At 58.2% G+C, this 17,345-nt stretch overlaps 2 protein-coding genes across 14 annotated transcripts in view; one reads left to right on the top strand and one right to left on the bottom strand.

Moving 5' to 3' along the window:
- CHLSN (cholesin) overlaps positions 1 to 17,345 on the top strand; it is a 143,008-nt gene that overhangs the window by 89,165 nt on the left and 36,498 nt on the right. The window lies entirely within an intron of this gene.
- LOC105483422 (G protein-coupled receptor 146) lies at positions 961 to 16,025 on the bottom strand. 7 transcript variants are annotated; one of them, XM_071095449.1, is made up of 4 exons: positions 15,900 to 16,009; positions 4,716 to 9,716; positions 3,930 to 4,066; positions 961 to 2,712 (listed from the first exon to the last, which is right to left on the bottom strand). In XM_071095449.1, the coding sequence occupies exon 4, from the start codon at positions 2,686 to 2,688 to the stop codon at positions 1,687 to 1,689; it is 1,002 nt and encodes a 333-aa protein (XP_070951550.1). In that variant the 5' UTR covers positions 2,689 to 2,712; positions 3,930 to 4,066; positions 4,716 to 9,716; positions 15,900 to 16,009; the 3' UTR covers positions 961 to 1,686. The 7 variants fall into 7 exon arrangements, with proteins under 7 accessions (XP_070951550.1, XP_070951551.1, XP_011742613.2 ...); XM_071095450.1 differs by having other exon boundaries at positions 4,716 to 6,147; positions 15,900 to 15,917; XM_011744311.3 differs by lacking the exons at positions 3,930 to 4,066; positions 4,716 to 9,716 and adding an exon at positions 13,308 to 13,465 and having other exon boundaries at positions 15,900 to 16,013.

Raw genomic sequence — 17,345 nt, forward strand, 5'->3', positions numbered from 1 at the left:
CACACACCCGCCCCACCACACACCTGCCTCACCACAGACCCCCCCACTACACACCCGCCCCACCACACACCCGCCCTACCACACACCCGCCCCACCACACACCCGCCCCACCACACACCCGCCCCACCACACACCCGCCCCACCACACACCCGCCCCACCACACACCCGCCTCACCAGACCCGCCTCACTATATACCCGCCTCAGTACATACCCGCCCCACCACACACCCGCCTCACCACAGACCCGCCTCACCACAGACCCGCCCCACCACAGACCCGCCCCACCACAGACCCGCCCCACCACACACCCGCCTCACCACACACCCGCCCCACCACACACCTGCCTCACCACAGACCCGCCCCACCACAGACCCGCCCCACCATAGACCCGCCTCACTGAGACACCACAGACCCTCCTCACCACAGACCCGCCCCACTAAGATCCGCCTCACCACGGACCCGCCCCACTAAGACCGGCCTCACTAAGACCCGTCTTACTAAGGATCCGCCTCACTATGGACCCCCCTCCCCACTAAGACCCGCCCCACTAGGGACCTGCCTCACCACGGACCCGCCCCACTACGGACCCCCCCCACTAAGACCCGCCCCACTAAGACCCGCCTCACTAGGGACCTGCCTCACCAGGGACCCGCCTCACTACAGATCCGCCTCACTAAGACCTGCCCCACTATGGATGGACCCGCGTCACTAAGACCCGCCTCACTATGGATGGAACCGTCTCACTACAGACCCGTGGGCCCAAGTGGAACAGGCCGGTCCGGGCCCCACCTGAGGCTGCCAGGGCCGAGGAGATGCGGATGCTGGTTCCAGGTTCCTTGGGAGCTGGCCTCAGGTTCCACCCTGGCCCTCTCGCCAGACCCCATGTGACACAGCCTCCAGCCTTCTGTCCCCTGGGGGGGCCCTTCAGCTCTGGTATTCAGTCAGAAATCCTAACACACCTTACTTTCTTTTGTTTATTTATATTCTTTAGTTTTGTGCACACTTTGAGGAGTTGATTTAGAACAGGTTCAAAGTGAAAAAAGCCTCAGCTGATGTTATCTCTGGGGGCTGGGGAGGGTGTCAGGGACATTTGGTGGCTGAGAGCGCGTCACTGCTACTAAATGACTCCGTTTAACACCAGCCGTGTCTCCGTGTCTCAGGCACTTCTGTGAAATGTTCTCAGAACCCTATGGTGACTGTGGCACACCCAGCAGGCCCGGCCAGCAGCCGCCGCCCACTGCCAGGGCCCAGCCACCCCGGCTGTTGCCATTCTTTCATAGGGTTTCCTTCATTTTAATACTTGTCATTTTTCTAGAAAACATCTGTTTTTATAAAACAAAGGAGGGGGAATCAAGTATTTTAACCACAAAGTATATATACTGGCTTTAGGCGTCCATCACTTCGTTGACAAACTGAATGCTGAGAAAGCTGAAGGCAAGGAGGCTTTTGCAGATGTGGACCTTGAGCTGTGTGTTCAGGAGACGCACAGGCCTCAGGGAAGCTCACGCCAGACGCCAGCCACTGGGACCATGGCCTTGGCCCAAGAGTGGCATTTGTGGGAAAAAGAAAACTTCAAGAAAAACACCGCTCCTACTTCTCTTCCTTCTGGAAGGACGCAGAGGCATCCAGAGTAACTAACTGTTCTGCGTCCACCAGAGTCACGTCTCTCTGGGAGGGCTGGGCCGCCTACGCCAGCACCTGCTGCACCCCTATGTGGTCTGGCGAGCAGTGCCGGTCCCCACAGGGCAGCTTCTTCATCAGCCGCCGGAGCTTGCCGGGGAAGCTCTGGTTCATGTAGCGGTAGAGAAGCGGTGTCACGAAGCTGCTGGAGAAAGCTAGGAGTTTAGACAAATCCTTCACAAAGTGCAGCAGCCCCAGGTAGTGCACATCCACGGGCTGCCCTCGCGAGATGAGCACTGTGTGCCCCAGCAGGACCAGATAGTGTGGTGTCCAGAGCCCAAACTGTGTGCACACAGTGGCCACCAGCAGCCTGTGTGCCGAGGGCTCCAGCCGGCCTGTGTCCCGGTCCAGGGGTGTGTCCTCCTTGCGGACGCGGGAGAGTAGCACCAGCGCATAGAGGGCAGCCAGTGCAGGCACCACATAACCAATGAACACCAGCGTGGCGTCGGCGGCTTCTGCGTTCTGCATCTTGGCGCACTCCAGTGCGCGGGTGGACACATGGCTGCAGATGTAGAAGAGCAGCGAGGAAAAGCTGGTCAGCAGCGCACCGCCCCACACAAAGCCGCACACGTGCCGCGTGTTGTACACGCTGGCCATGTAGGTCCGCGGCAGTGCACGCTCAATGTAATGGTCGAGGCTCAGCAGGGCAGTGGAGTACATGGCCACCAGTGAGGACACATTGAAGGGGATCTGCAGTGCCACGTGGACCTCACCGCCTGCGCTCCACAGTGCCCACTGGGAGCTCGGGGGGCCGAGCAGGTGCACAGGGGCCAGGGCGCTGAGCACCAGGCCCGCCACTGCCATGTTGACAAAGTACACATCTGGCATGGTCATGCTGGCCTTGCTGTGTAGGTTGGCCAGCACCAGCAGGGCGTTGTAGCACAGGCCCACTGGCACGCCTACCACCAGGCCCAGCAGCGACAGCAGTGACAGCCCCAGCTGCAGGTCCTGGCAGGCAGGCAGCTCCTCCACCAGCCCTGTGCCGTTGAACCAGCCGCAGCCCCACATGGCAGCCGGCGAGGCTCCGCGACCCTGCAGAAAGAAGGAACAGGTGGTCAGCTCGTGTCCCCTCCCAGGACCCTGGCTCAGAAGTGCTGCAGGTACAGGGGCGCCTTCTCGTGGCGCAGGAATAGCTGGAGACCACAGAGTGAGACTGCCTCAGGTGCATTTCTGTGAAAATGAAGTTGAGCATTGAAAAATGGCCGCATCAGGTCCTGACCGGGGGCTGATGTGGCTGCACTCATTTCAGCAGCTGGGGCTGGGTACCAGCGAGGGAGCCTGGCATGCCCCACATGCTCAGTCAGAGCCCACTGTTTGTGGGCTGCTGCAAGGCCTGGCTGGTCATCCTGACTTGGTTGGACGGGCCCCGCGCTATGATTCCTGAAGTTTACTAGGTGCCTGTGGTGTTCGGATCCTGCCAGTGCCAGGAGGGACAGGCAATGTGGACAGTCAGCCCTGTGCCTCCCTCCCTCCCGGCAGCCCAGGACCCGGCACCTTGGAGTCCTTGCAGAGCCTGGGCTCCAGGGAGGGTGACCTGTGGGTCACAGCCCAAGGAGGCTCTGGGGACATGGGGATATAGCCGGTCTTGACGTCACTGAACGAGAACCTAGCGGCTGGAGCCATCCTAGAGTAAGAATTCTGCCCCCACCAAAGCACAGGCATTCCTCGGGGACCTGCAGCTATCTCGGGAAGCCTGATGTCCAGCATGTCATTTGGTCCTGGCTGACCTCCTGCTCTCAGAGTGGATTAGAAAAGCATCTCAGGCAGACGAGCAGATGGCGTCGTTCCTGTGCCCAGAGGCGGGAGCAGTGCAGAGGCTGGCTGTGGGAGCGGGTCCTCATCTGCCACCGGAGTCCTGCCACTGCAAGACCCACACCACACACGGGGCCACAGCAGGGTGGGAAGAGGAGGCTCGGGAGGAGGAGAGTGCAGAGGGGCCAGGGCCCGAGGCCCCCAGTGCCAGTAGCAGCGTGCGCCCCACAGCAGGCAACGTGGCCCTGGGGCTAAGCATGCAGGCAGCTGGCAGATGGGCGGGTGGGTGGATGTGGGAATTCCCATCCAGAGGCTGGCGGGCAGGACGGGAGGTGTAGGTCATTGTGCAATCCTGGTGAATGCCACCCAGCAGCCGCAGTGAGGGTCAGGTGGTGACAGGCAGGCAGAGCTAGGCCGTCGCCGGGTGTGCCCAGCCACAGTGCTGCCGCAGCACCCCCAGGTCCTGGCCCCCCAGCCCCTGCTTCTCACATGCTCACCTTGTCCAGCCCCTCGCTAATACATCTTGGCTAGAACCTCCTGGGCCGGGCAGGCGGCAATCTGGGGGATGTTGGTAGTTGGGGGTGGGTTCTGGGCTCCACTCGCCGGGCCAGCACAAGCTCCAGACAGGATACACCTGCTCCAAGCACAGCAGCGGGGGCCATTGAAGGGGGAGGCGTCCGGGCTTCTGCGGGCTTCTCCCCTCCTGCTGCACCAGGGTCCAGAGGACAGGGTTCTTCGGGATTGTGGTCCCCCACACCCCAGCTCCTGCCTGCGAGGCTGCATGGCTTTGGCTGTCAGAGTGGCAGCCCATTTTGAGGACGTCACTGCCCAGACTCCACTTGAGTCCCCAGGAAACACCGGCCACTGCGACTGAGTGTCAGTCAACAGCCTGGCCTGGCCTCACGGGGCGCCCAGGGCCCCCAGATCTATCCAGGGTCTGTGGTTAGAAGATCAGAGCGGGAGGGCTGTCTCGCTGTGTGCCCTGTGTGCTGCCTCCAGCCACTGACAGGAGGGCACCCCTGGCCAGCCGCCTTTGCCTCACAGAGCTTGCCAAGGGCCGGGACCCCTCAGTGTGCTCCGTCTTGGCACCCCTTCATTCCCTAGAGATGCTGGCTGGTGCCCGCGTCCCCTCTCCCACCTGCGCTACATAGAGCCCCCCGCGTCCCCTCTCCTGCCTGCACTGTACAGAGCCTCCCACGTCCCCTCGCCCACCTGCACCCTCTCTGCGCTGCACAGAGCCCCCCGTGTCCCCTCTTCTGCCTGCGGGCACCACAGGCTCTCACCTTTACTTTGTGGCCCGAGCCTCTTGGTGATGTGGGCCCCGGACACTGTCGGTGAGCAGCATGGCGGGACAGAGGTGGCCACCAGAACTCCGGTGAGGACCTGCGCTGCTGCGCTTCTCTGCAAACCCGCAGGCTCTTATCAGCAGCACGCCTGGCCTCCTGCGCGTGCGTGTGAGGGCCCCAGGATGCAAGCACTTGTTTTCCTCTGGTAAGTTCCCCGCAGGGCCTCTGCCTCCCTTGGCAGGCGCCGCCGCCCCTCCCTCCTGCTGTTTACAGCCGGGTTCCAGAAATGAGGGGCCGTGCTTGGACGGGACCGCACTGCAAAGCGAGCACAGCTGGCCTCTTGCCCCACCTTTCTGATAGCCTGGCTCCTGGGGATGTGGCCTCTCCCTGCAGGCCCCTGTCTGCATTGCTGCAGGGCATCCTACCAAGAGCCCAGGGGCAGGTCAGGCAGACACGTGTCCAGGTCCATGCAGCCACTCCTGGTGTTCAGTGTGCTTTAAATGTTGGTTATGAGCCCTTTTTTCTGTGAAGAAATCAATAGAAGGGTCTACTGTCGAGCGAAGGCCTGGCCGTGCTCACTCAGCCCACAGGACACAGGAGCCCTTGGAGGCACAGCGGAGGCCGAGGGCAGGCTTGGGTCGGAAGCAGAGAGGGGAGCACGTGCATCTGGTGTCTCCGTGCACAGAAGGGACACGGGCATGGCAGAGAAAAGCTGAGCCGGCCCCACACACACAGCCTCCTGCAAGGGCTGCTCTGCTGGGCTCTCCTGCAGGTGGAACTGTGCGGGGCCAGCCTGTTGCCCACCGCACCCCTCCTTGCGGGGAGTCAGAGAGAAGCTGCCTGGACTGCTAATGCCTGCCCCGCCGTGAGGCCGAGCCAGAGGGAGGCGGCCAGCGTCTGTGAGGCTAAGAATGGCTTGATTCTTGGGAGGTGGTCACGTGAAGCAGGATCTGCTGGCATTTCCTCCCTGTGCTCACGTGCGTCCTACTCGCCGTGTCTGAGCTGGCCCTCGAGTGCGTGCTGTCACACCAGCTGGGACCTGGGAACGCTGGCCTCCAGGTGGGGTTCGGGTGGAAAGTTCTCCCGTGTGCATTTTTGTTTACTGGTAGCTGACAAATACTGAAGGATTTATAAGCTTCCAAAGCTGCAGGTTGTTCTCTGTGCAGTTCATCAGGTATCAATGATGAGGATGGTTTCTATTTCCAGTGAAGGTTACAAGCCAAATGGTACCTGTTTTCCTTCACTCTCCATCGGTTGGAAGGTGATGTGCTTTGCATGTTTTCCCAACATTCTCCCCGGAGTCCTCCTTTTACCAGGCATTACCTGGAGATCTTGGGAGGGAAGGCGGCTGGGGGCGGGTTGCTCTGTGGGCTCTGGGGGACATTCTAAAGCCAAGGAGGTCAGGTTTCCACCTGTGTCAGGAGCTGGGCTGAGAGGCATGGAAGGAAAGCAGGTCAGCAGAGTGTGAGGAAACCCTCTTCTCGGCCACACCTGGGTGGACAAGCCTCCATGGCCCACCTCCTCTCTGGCGGGGCTCATGGTAGGAACAGGGGTCCCTGTGAGTGCCCTCCAGGAGCTGGTTTGAGAATATCCTGCCTGCGGGCTGTTAGCCATGGCTCCCAGAGGAGTGAGCATGAGGTGTATGGTTTTTTTGTTTGTTTGTTTGTTTTTGAGACAGAGTCTTGCTCTGTTGCCCAGGCTGGAGTACAGTGGTGCAGTCTCGGCTCACTGCAACTTCTGCCTCCCAGGTTCAATCGATTCTCCTGCCTCAGCCTCCCGAGTAGCTGAGATTATAGGCACCCGCCACCACGCCCAACTAATTTTATATTTTTAGTAGAGACAAGGTTTCTCCATGTTGGCCAGGCTGGTCTCAAACTCCCATCCTCAGGTGATCTGCCCGCCTCGGCCTCCCAAAGTGCTGGGATCACAGATGTGAGCCACCATGCCCAGCAAAGTGTACATTTTGCAGGCTGGGAGCCGCAGGTGGTGCCCACAGGACCACAGCGTGCCAGGACCTGGCGAGTCGTGTGAGCCAGTGTTCCTGCGTCTCCTGGTCACAGAAGACTCGTGACGCGTGCCCGACCCTCACAGCCAGCCCAGCTCCCTGTCACTGAGCTGTTCCAGGCACATTAGCCAGGGTCCTTTCCTGCCCAAGGCTCTGGGCGCTGCCGTAGACACCCCTCCCCTGCCATCGCCGCACCTGCGTCCAAGTGAGGGTGATGGCCCAGGCCCCACGTGCCTGCCTGGCCGCAGAGGGGTTCTGTGGGAGCCTGGACTGGCCCAGGTGGGTGGAGCCTTCGACTCTTTGCCTGTCTGTGGTCCCCCGCTTGCCTCTGTGCCCCCTGCTTGCCTCTGTGCCCAGAGACTTCCTGTTCCAGGCTGCCAGGCTGTTTGGGGAAGCGGGGCATCCTGGAACTGGAGAACAATGGCCTGGCCTCTCCCCCCGCCAGGCAGGTCTGCTGTGGTGTCTTTCCCGTCAGCCACGCGCTCTGCTGACTTCCTTCAAGGGAAAGAGGAACGGGGAGCCAGGTGGTGGGAGACTTAGAGGCTTGGGGAGAGCCCAGATGAGCCTGGTCAGAAGTGGGCTCTTTTCCGACACGAAAGCCTGAGTTTGTTGCAGTGGCGATGAAAGATTCCAGAGGCTCCCTCCTCAGAAGGCAGGGGAGACAACAGAGAAGGGCTGCCTGCCCCCCAGCCCCGTGCTGCAGGCCCCTCCTGGGCCAGGCTCGAGGAGCAGAGCTGGCACGTGCCCTCCAGTCACCCATTTTGCTCTGAGCGCTGCCTGCCCAGCGGCGGGGTTGATATTCAGCCTCCGGGGCCCGCCACTGCACCCTCAGCCAGCAGGGACCCTGTGGGCCTCTCCTCCAGGCCAGCCCCACCTTTGCACTGAGAGACCACCGGCTTCTTCCCCAGCTCCTGGCCACCCTCCCAGGCCAGGCCGTCCCTGGCAACTGCTCCTTCCTGGCTCCCCTACCCCCTCCGCCAGGCCCTGCTCCTCCAGCACCTCCAAAGTCACACTGCTGGTTTCACTTCCTACGTCCCACTGTTACCACCAGCATCTCCCCGACACCCTCCCCCATGACTCAGTACCTGCCACCCACACGCAGGTCCCTCCCCAGGCCCATGTCGGTACCAGCATAAGCAGCCCCAAGGCCTCCCCCAGGGAGGCACCCAGGACTGGGCCCTTCTCAGGTGAATTTCCCCAGCCGAGCTGGACGCTGCAGGTCAGCCTCACCTCTCAGGAGGGCACGCCTCGATGCAGGCGCTTGCTGAGAGGCTCCTCACCCACTCAGCCTGGAGCAGGCCTCAGGGTCTCTTAGGGACAGTGACAGCATCTCGGGCCAGGAGGGGAGGGGCCGCAGGCAGCATCTTGGCTGGGAAGGTGGAAGGAGCTGGCCCTGCCTGGGCCTCAGCTGTCCAAGATGGCCCAGTTTCAATCGTTTTATTTTCTCTATAAGAGAATTGATTAATGACACAAATGGGATTCATCTACCCCCTCCTTCTCTTTCTATTTTTTTGTTTGGATCCAGGATCTCCCTCAGTCACCCAGGCTGGAGGGCAGTGGTACAGTCATAGCTCACTGCACCCTCTGCCTCCTGGGCTCACGCGATCCTCCCATCTCAGCCTCCCAAGTACCTGGGACTACAGGCATGTGCCACTACAGCTGGCTAATGTTTTCATTTAACATTTTTTGAGACAGGATCTCACTATGTTGCCCAGACTGGTCTCAAACTCCTGGGTTCAAGTGACCCTCCTGCCTCAGTCTCCCAATGTGCTGCGATTACAGGTGTGAGCCCCTGTGCCTGACCTGTTTTTGTTTTTTAAATTACTCTCATAAAAAGGGCCAGCCTTGCACCTACCACCCCTCCTTCCCAATCCAGTGGTGGCTGACATGCGGGAGATATCTGACCAGTCTCGTTTGGATGGGGTGAGAGGTCTTTACAGCTTCAAGGCCAGGCCCAGGCCATGGGCTAGCAGTGGACAGGAGAGGAGGGCTTAGAAGGCCCAGTGAAAGTTGGAGGGTGTCAGAGCCCAGGGCTGTCCTCAGAGTGTACAGCCAGCTTGGGAGACATGAGCAAATGTGCTCCCCATGCTGTGCGGGAAACTGCTGCACCCCTCATGAGTTCAGAACCTCAGCCTGCCCGGCTCAGGGTCTCCCAGCACCTGCTTAAGCAGAAGGGGGGCAGAGCTGGATGCCAGGTACACCCCAGAGGGCTGGGGCAGAAGTGACATTTCCACACAGGAATCCTGAGCGGACCGAGGTCGGGACCCAGTGTTGATGGGAGGCTGGCACCCCGTGTTCTGGGGGCAGCAGCTTCTCTGAGCGACGGGAAGGGGCCTGGGCCTCTGCCCACACGCTGCTGGTGGGGCCTGGGAGCTATATGAAGCCTCGGGGAAGTCCGGGTGTGCTGGTGCCCTCTGCGGCGCAGGGGTGGCCTCTGGGCCCCGTGAGCAGCCATCTGTGGGGCCGCGTACTCTCACCGAGGCCTCTGCTGGCCTGCGGGGTGACCTCCGCCAATCTGCCCATCCCCCTCTCTGATGGCACAGCTGCCATCTCCAGCGGGCTAGGGTGAGGCCCAACTAAGCAAGAGGCTGGGAAGGATAGGGGTGGAGTTTCTCCGAGACCCCCTGAACGTCAAGCCTTCTGGGTTCCTGGTCCCGCCGAGTGCCTGTGGATGTAGCTGTTTCCGGAGTGCCCCTCCTTGGGTCCGGCTGTACCTCTGTGTCATCTGCTGAGCGGTGCTCACTCCTAACGCGTGCTTGTGAGGATAGAAGGTGGGGCCTTTTCTTCCAAGACCCCGTGCTGGGCTCCAACTGCGATTTCCTGGGAAGATGCTTCCTAGGCTGCGGTGTTCCAAGCCCAGGAAGGCTGCTGGGCCTCACTTCCTTGCAGGCTGTCCCGTGTCCATCCACCTGCACAGGGTGCAGGGACGCTGCTTGCAGAGCATCGCTTAGAGCTGGGAGTCCCAGGCTCAGGGCTTGGAGAAGCTGGGGCAGCTTGAGAAAGGAAAACCAAGAAGTGTCAGACTCCCAAGCCACAGGGACCGATGGGACAGGACCCTTGGTTGGCTTGGGCAGCCCGTCTGGGCAGCTGTCCCTGTTGACTTGGAAGTCCTTGGACACACCCGCCGCAGGTGGATGGCTCCCTGCTCTGCTCTGAGCCTGAGCAAATGCCCTGGGGAATCTGTTCTGTTCCTGATCTAAACCTGAGTGTGTCCAGCTTCCTGGAGAGCCCCTGACAGACCGCCTGTGACTTTGGGCCACTGTGCCTGAGGAGTCACTGCCCACAGGGTGCACAGGCAGGCTGGGACGGAAAGGCCGCCCAGTGGTGCCGGCCCCTGTGTCCCTGCACAGCCCCCAGCCTGCAGCCCTGTGCTGACGGCAGATCTCACACTGCAGATGACTCTGCTTGTGGTTCAGAGTGGGGCCCGCCGTGAGAGCCCTGCCAAGGCCTGGCCCACCAGAAAGACCTGGCAGGGCCTGTGTGTCCTGAGCTTTGGGGGCTGACAGTGTGAGGCAGCTCTCCTTCACTGTCGGGGGCGGGTGGCTGCTGGCTGCTGGCTACTGCCAGGCCTAGCTGGTAGGAGGGAATCGGGAGGGCCCAGGTGCACAGCTTCAGCTGTCCCTGCCCGGGCTCCTCGCACGGGACCTTGGTGGCTTCTCTGTCATAGAACCCAGTACAGTGGTACCCAAAATTTGAACGAAAACAGTCCTAAAACTGTTTTCCTACTTTGAGAAAGCACCACTGATTCTAGATGCTGCCTTGACCTCTGGCCTAATTCCTCCTACCTGACACGAGGGAACATTAGACAGGGCTTCGTAGTAAGCCTGCTTGTAGGACAGCCCATCCCCTGCCATCTGCAGGAGCCTGGGTTAGTGGCGGGCAGCAGCAGGAGTTGACATGAAGCACTGTAAGAAACCTCCTCGCCCTCCGTCTTTCTGGGAAGGAAGTGGTTAAGGGCCTGGGCTCTGGAGCGGGCAGCCAGCATGTGTACTGCAGGCCAAGCTTTTCCAGTCCTGGCTTGCACACAGGTGTCTTTGCAGGCAGGTGACTTTCTTGCTTTGTGCCTCAGTTTCCCCAGGCTTAGGAAAATCCTCATTGAGACGGGAAGGTTAAATAAACCAACCCACGTGAAGCATAGGAAGGTGCCGGCGCTTGCTCCCTGTCACCAGCCCTGGCCTGGGATGATGACGCCTGCGGATCTTTGGCCTCCTCCCCAAATATGAAGGGCAGAGGAAACTGTTTTGTGACCTTTTACTCAGAATCTTTGTGAACAGACATGTGTGCAGGGGAACTGTGGGGCAGGGTGGGGTGACAACATCATGGGCCCCACACTGCCGGCGAACGTGGAGGAGGCAGCCCCCAGGATGCACCCTGTGGGTGGTGCTTGCACAGGGAGCACAGGGTCAGACGGCGGAGGCCGGGGGAGCGCACGGTCAGACAGCGGAGGCCAGGGGAGCGCACGGTCAGACGGCGGAGGCCAGGGGAGCGCACGGTCAGACGGCGGAGGCCTGGGGAGCGCACGGTCAGACAGCAGAGGCTTTGCAGAGTTTTATGGTCTTTATGTTCTGGATTCGGGCTTGATACCAACACAGTGAATTCCCGATGTTTCACTAGTACTAAACTGGAGTATAAACACTCGCTTCCCTGGCCTGTGTTCACCGCTTTCAAAGGAACTTGGGATTGGGAAGGAGAATCTACTCCAGGGGTCCTGGTTCTCTTTGGTTCATAACTCATGAAAATGTCTGGAGCCAGCGTGTGGCTGTGGAAACCATGGCAGCGTGTGGACAGGGGCGACAGGACCCCGTCAGGCCAGCTGTCAGGAGCATATTAAGTGAGACGTTGGCATCTTTCTTCCTATGTCTTATTTAAAAAGAGCGCAAAGTGCTATCAAGCAGCCTGTTAATAATGAACGTCTGTGAGCAGTGAGATGAACTTGGCTGAAACCCGGGGCTAACTTCGATAGGGTTTCCCAATAGAAATGGGCTGCCCCAGGCCTGTTCAGAAGCAGCAGGCCTGGAGACAGAGGAGGCTGAGTGTGGGGACGGTGACCACCCCCTCAACCTGAGAGGCACCTGGGTCCCTGTGTGTGTGTGAGAGAGAGAGAGCACAGTAGTGCCTGCACTGCACGGAGCTGGCAGAAACAGAAACCAGCAGAGGAATCCTCTGCTCCAAGGGGGCTGAATCAGTTTCACAAAAGCCATCACATTTGACGTTGCTGTCCCTGTTAGTCGGGAAGTTCTTTTCTCTGTTGCTCAGGGCCCTGTCAGAGCTGGGGCCGGCAAGTCCCACGCCCGGTGATCCCCGCGAAGTTTCCGGGTGCTCTTTTTCACACTGTCTTTTGCGGATGTTGATCCCTTGCCTAGAACACCCTTTCTCGCTTCCCCTCGTTCTCTCAGCAAACACTGACTCGTCCTTGACATTTTATTTTGGGCATCAGCACCCCTGGGAGCCCACCTCTGACCACTGTCTCCACACCCCTCCGCCAGTTGTGCTGGGTTAAGCCTGTCTACACATCCATTTCTTTCCCCTGTACTTGGAGCTCTTTGCAGGCCTGGGAAGCTTTTATGTGTGCTGCAGCAGTCTGGCTGACTGTTGGATGAAAACCGTGGAAGGGGATGTATTCAGTGACGTAAAAGGCTTTTCCCCAAGGTGAGTGATCTGATTTCCCCACAGAGTAGAAAGGAGAGCAGGCAGGGTGGGGACTTAGCGTTTCTTATTGTCCCAGGACAGTTGTCGAAGCTTTAGAGCCTTAGATTTGAGTGGAAATAGAATTGCGAGGCCTCAGGCACTGCATCCTCAGAAGGATGGCAGGAAAGGAGTATGAAGGCCACGGCCAGCTCCTGGCTGAACCTGCCATGCACCATGAGACGCTCAACCTTGGGTGAATGTTCTAGAACAATCAAAATGCTTTCAAAATGACTCTGGAATGTGTATTTCCTTTTGTAGTAATGAACCCAGGCTTTAGCAACAATTAACACCCAGCTCTTGGGAGCCAGACTCTTAGGAAAGGCTGCTGTTTTCATAGGGTTTCAATGTGGAGAGCTTACGTACACTGATTCCTATCTGTGCCTTCCTGGGCTGTGATAAGAAACGGTTCATTACGTAGATGGGTGGTTTTGATTTTTGTAGCCTTTTGCTTTTTACAATTCCAAACTGCAGAGTAGTGCAAGTAAATCAGGTGACTTGGCTTAGACTATAACCAAAGAGCATGCCTGTCTTTCTCCATGGATAATAGTGAGCATGTTTGTGGCTCCAGGACGGGCTCTGGGGGCTGAGACCAAGCACCTTGCTGGGCCAGTGGACCGGCCGGGCACCTGTGCCAGCAGCTATGGGCTCCAGTTCCCTGGAAGAAGGTGGAACAGCATTCTTTTGTTTACTTGGGCTTTTTGTTCCCTAACTTGGTGTGAGGCTAATTCCCTTTCCAGGTACAGCAGACCAGGGAAAAACAGAAACAAACAAAAAAGACTTCCTCAGAAATTCAAGGACCTGGCCAAGAAGAGAGAGTCTCCACTGCAGACTCTGGGCAGGCTTGGCCCCTGCCCGGGCTCCCCAGTCGAGCCCGGGTTTACTAGGCGTGGCCTTACCTGCAGGGAAGTGCTGTGAGCCACAGATCTTATCACCACCTTGGTTCTTTCCCAGGGAGGAACCAGCAGGTTATTTCTCCTCATCACACTTGCTGTGGTAGCAACAGTGGTCTGCAGGGCTTGCTCTGGTTCCCATTAAGATGGGGAAAGTCCTTGGCCTGTGCAGGAAGGGACCCGGGTATGGCTCTGTGGGGATGCACAGACACCTGCCCCACTCCACCCTGTCCCTCTGCTGCTCAAGGGGGTGTTTTGTTTGCACATGGAGGCTCTTGGGTAGACAGCACGCGTCTAAGAAACTGACTTCTGGTCCTGGGCAGCATCTCATTTTGGGATCTCAAATTAGAGAGAAAAGTTATTGTTCTACTCTCCAGACTGGGTCCCCTCTCCTCTTTGCTACCTATATGGTGTCTTGGGGTTCTGAGCCTTTGAGATCCCTGGACAGATGTGGCCTAACTGGGCAGCCTAATGCTGACCAGTTGGGCGGGCAGGTTAGTGAAAGTCCTGGAGAGCAGAGGAGCCGGCAGGCGGGGGAGAATGACTGGGAAACGCTGTTGAAAGAAAACAGCACCATGGGATCGTCGTGTGCATGACACGGTCAGCCAGGTTCTCTGGGCGAGAACTCCCTTCTGCAAAGGCAAGGCCTTGCTGTGGTTGGGTCTTTAAAGGCCAGGTGGCGGTTGTTTTTTCAGGATTCCAGATGACATCCTAGGGGCTGTGAGAGCTGCAGCTCCCCAAGGAGCCCCTTCTTCTCCCTGCCCCAGTGAGCAGCATGTCCCTCTTCTGACTGTAAGTTACACGAGCCTATTTCCCCATGCAGCGGTCTGTGCAGTATGCCATTTATTCATTGTATGATAGATATAATCAGCCTTTACATCCTAACCTAAGACCCACATGAGGTGCGTGCCCTTTACCCTTCTCTCTTCATCAGCCTACTAGGGGCTTATGAAGGGACTCCAAGTCAACTTTCATATTTACATTCTGTTCTTTTTTTTTTTTTTTTTTTGAGACGGAGTCTTGCTCTGTAGCCCGGGCTGGAGTGCAGTGGCCGGATCTCAGCTCACTGCAAGCTCCGCCTCCCGGGTTTACGCCATTCTCCTGCCTCAGCCTCCGGAGTAGCTGGGACTACAGGCGCCCGCCACCTCGCCCGGCTAGTTTTTTGTATTTTTAGTAGAGACGGGGTTTCACGGTGTTAGCCAGGATGGTCTCGATCTCCTGACCTCGTGATCCGCCCATCTCGGCCTCCCAAAGTGCTGGGATTACAGGCTTGAGCCACCGCGCCCGGCCTACATTCTGTTCTAAGTCTGCATTCTTCTGTCCTCCATTCTCGGGATATGTCCATGCTGGCTAGAGAGGCAGGATGACACATGGATGTCAGCACGGATGTGTGTGGCATCGGGCAGTGAGCATCACTGCTCTGGCCCCGACCTCTTCTTTGTGAAAAGGCATAACAGTATTCAATACATATGAACTATGTTCTTAAGTCACTTGTCTTCAGAGGCCTTCTTCATTGAGGAAGACACCAGGGATTCTGGTTGGGGAGCCAGGCCGTGCAGTAGTTCTTGAAAGAGCTGCACCTGTCATGGGTACTGTGAGCGTGCACTGGTCTAATTATTAACAGTACCTCCGTTCACTCTCAACGGTGCCCCAGTTAGGACGATAGAATATCTCATCACCACTATGCGTGAGGAGCCTGGGAACATGGTCAGAACCGTTTTACTCATACAAGTTTGCAGAGGCCTTTAAAGAAAGCCTCTTGCCCCTGTTACTGAATGCTGCCCTCTGCTAGATGCTGCAGGTAGCAAAAGATAAAAGATGTGCTGTTCCGTGTGGACAGGAGCTGGCTATTAAAAGTGGAATGGAGGACTCAAGTACATTTTCATAGGCAGGGAAGAGATCAAAGGTGACAGCCACTGCTCTGGATGACAAATACAGAATTATCCTCAGGTCCACCATGTAGCATGTGTGCAGAGATAAGCCACTGTGACCAGTCACATCAAGACACACAGACTGATGCCTAGTTTAGAGAACTGACTTGCCAGGTTTGTAATATTAACTTAATAGTGGGTTTCCTGCTGCTGGTAGTGGTGGTTTGGCAGCTGGAGAGCACTGCCTTCCAGTGAAGCTTTGAAAGAGCTGTCCCATGCCCTGCCAACTGTCCAAGACAACTGACAGCAGATCCGACATCTCCATGTAGACACAGTTCCAAAACTCACTTTAACACGCTAATCATAGAAGGGGCCGAAAGCAGTCACCATAGTGGCCCAGGAGAGCAGGATCAGTGGTGCCCTGTCGGACATGGGCAGAGCCAGTGGCGGCGCTGAGCCGCCTACGCTGGCAGCAGATTCAGCTGCCATCACCAGGTTAATGACCGAACGCCCGCCCCTGGGGCTCAGCTCCGAGGGCGGCCGGAGGACAGCGGTCCCCTCCCCGCAAGGGCAGGGCGCCCCGCAGTGGGCAACTGCCAGAGGACCCGAGTCCCATTAAGCACAGCGCCCGCCATGGGAGCCGCAGTAGCTCGGGGCTGACTCGCTCCCCAGGCGGAGACCAGGGTGTGCCCCATGTACCCCACCCAGGCTCCCGGGCCCCACTCACCGGCTTGCTGGGCTGCGGCCCGCGCAGTCGCCGCAGGGCGGGCAGCTCGGGCTGGAGGAGGCGGCTGGGCTCCCGGCCGGGCTCACGGCGCGCACGCTGCCCGGGCCCTGTGTACACACGTGACCGCCGGCCCCGCCCCCTGCCCTGGCTCCGCCCCAGGCCGCCGAGCGGCAGCGATGCCTGGCCCCGCCCCCAGCCTTGGTCCCGCCCTGGGCTCCGCCCCCAGCCCTGCCCTCGCGGCCAGACAGCCGGGGGAACCGCTTGGACCAGTGCGGTCGCGGGGCGGTGGCGGTGGAGGCGGCGCTGGTTGTGTAACCTGAGACCAGCCATTTGACGAGCTCGTGCGCCCGAGATTCCCTGTGGGAGGACGCACACCCAGGGCTTTTGGAGTTTTTGAGAATTCTTTTAGTGCCAGTCCGGTTTCTTTTTACGGGCGCTGATGCCTGTTTTGCCGGGTCAGAATATACCCTAATCTGCAGGGTGCAAGCCCCACCGCCCTCCAAAGGAAATGAGTGACTGCAAGCTAGTCCTTCCAGGTACACCTGCCCCTCTTTCTTCCCCAACGTTTGCTTGCTGTTTCCAAAGTCATCAATTACTTCCTGGTTTTAGGAGTTTCTTTGTAAACGGAACACTCACAGGAAAGCCGTTTAAAGAAACACATTGTTTGTTGCCTGCTTACTTTTGTAGCTATTGTTACAAGTTAAACATTGGAAAAGTTGAAACAAGGACATTTACTCTGCTGTAATTTTTGAGGTGAAACAGTACCCCCTGCGGCACATTCTGGTTCAGGATCTAAGAACGTTTCTGAAAATCGAAGCATGTGGGTTGCACAGTTCCACGTAGACTTGCTGTGACCTGCAGGCCAAGTGGAACAGCAGCAGGAAGAATAGCAGCCACTGGCCCTCCGCTGAATGGTGCTGTGGCCCACTGTGTTCAGGGATGTACCTCAGCCACCTTCCTGGACAGGACGGCTTCCTGAGCATGGGTCAGAGTCGGACGTTGGGGTCAGCTTTCTATTCCAGCGAGAGGGTAGGGAGGGGCTCACCACGGACCATGCCTGCTGGTGTGACACTGACCTGCTGCCCAGCCCGGTACAAGGTCCCTGGCACAGTGGATCCAACCCGGGCCCTATGTGCCCAGAGGTGCCAGGTACTGCTCTTACTTGCCAAAGACAGTCACAAGCAGCTGGGCATATTCTGTGTCAGGTTCTGTTCTAAGCCTCAACCATCGTTTTAAGGTAGATTGGGCTGTATTTCATCAAACGTAAGACACAATTAGTGCTAGCTATGCCATTTATGGATCACTAAAAAGAAGGCCATCCGCCCATTAAATTCTGACATACTGCTGATTTTAAGGCGCAGCCTCACGTGAGAGATGATAAAATGAGAGAGTATGCCTTAGAATCAATGAGCTAGGTCACCATATGCATGTTAATTTTTTTTTTTT

The sequence above is a fragment of the Macaca nemestrina genome, chromosome 4, assembly GCF_043159975.1.
Source record: "Macaca nemestrina isolate mMacNem1 chromosome 4, mMacNem.hap1, whole genome shotgun sequence".
Taxonomy (NCBI): domain Eukaryota; kingdom Metazoa; phylum Chordata; class Mammalia; order Primates; family Cercopithecidae; genus Macaca; species Macaca nemestrina.

Excerpts from the sequence above, each read along its gene's own strand:
- LOC105483422 (XM_011744311.3), bottom strand. The coding sequence starts at position 13,391 with ATGAGGAGAAATAACCTGCTGGTTCCTCCCTGGGAAAGAACCAAGGTG. Across the intron at positions 2,713-13,307 it reads CTCACAGCACTTCCCTGCAG|GGTCGCGGAGCCTCGCCGGC; the intron begins GTAAGGCCACGC and ends TTCTTTCTGCAG.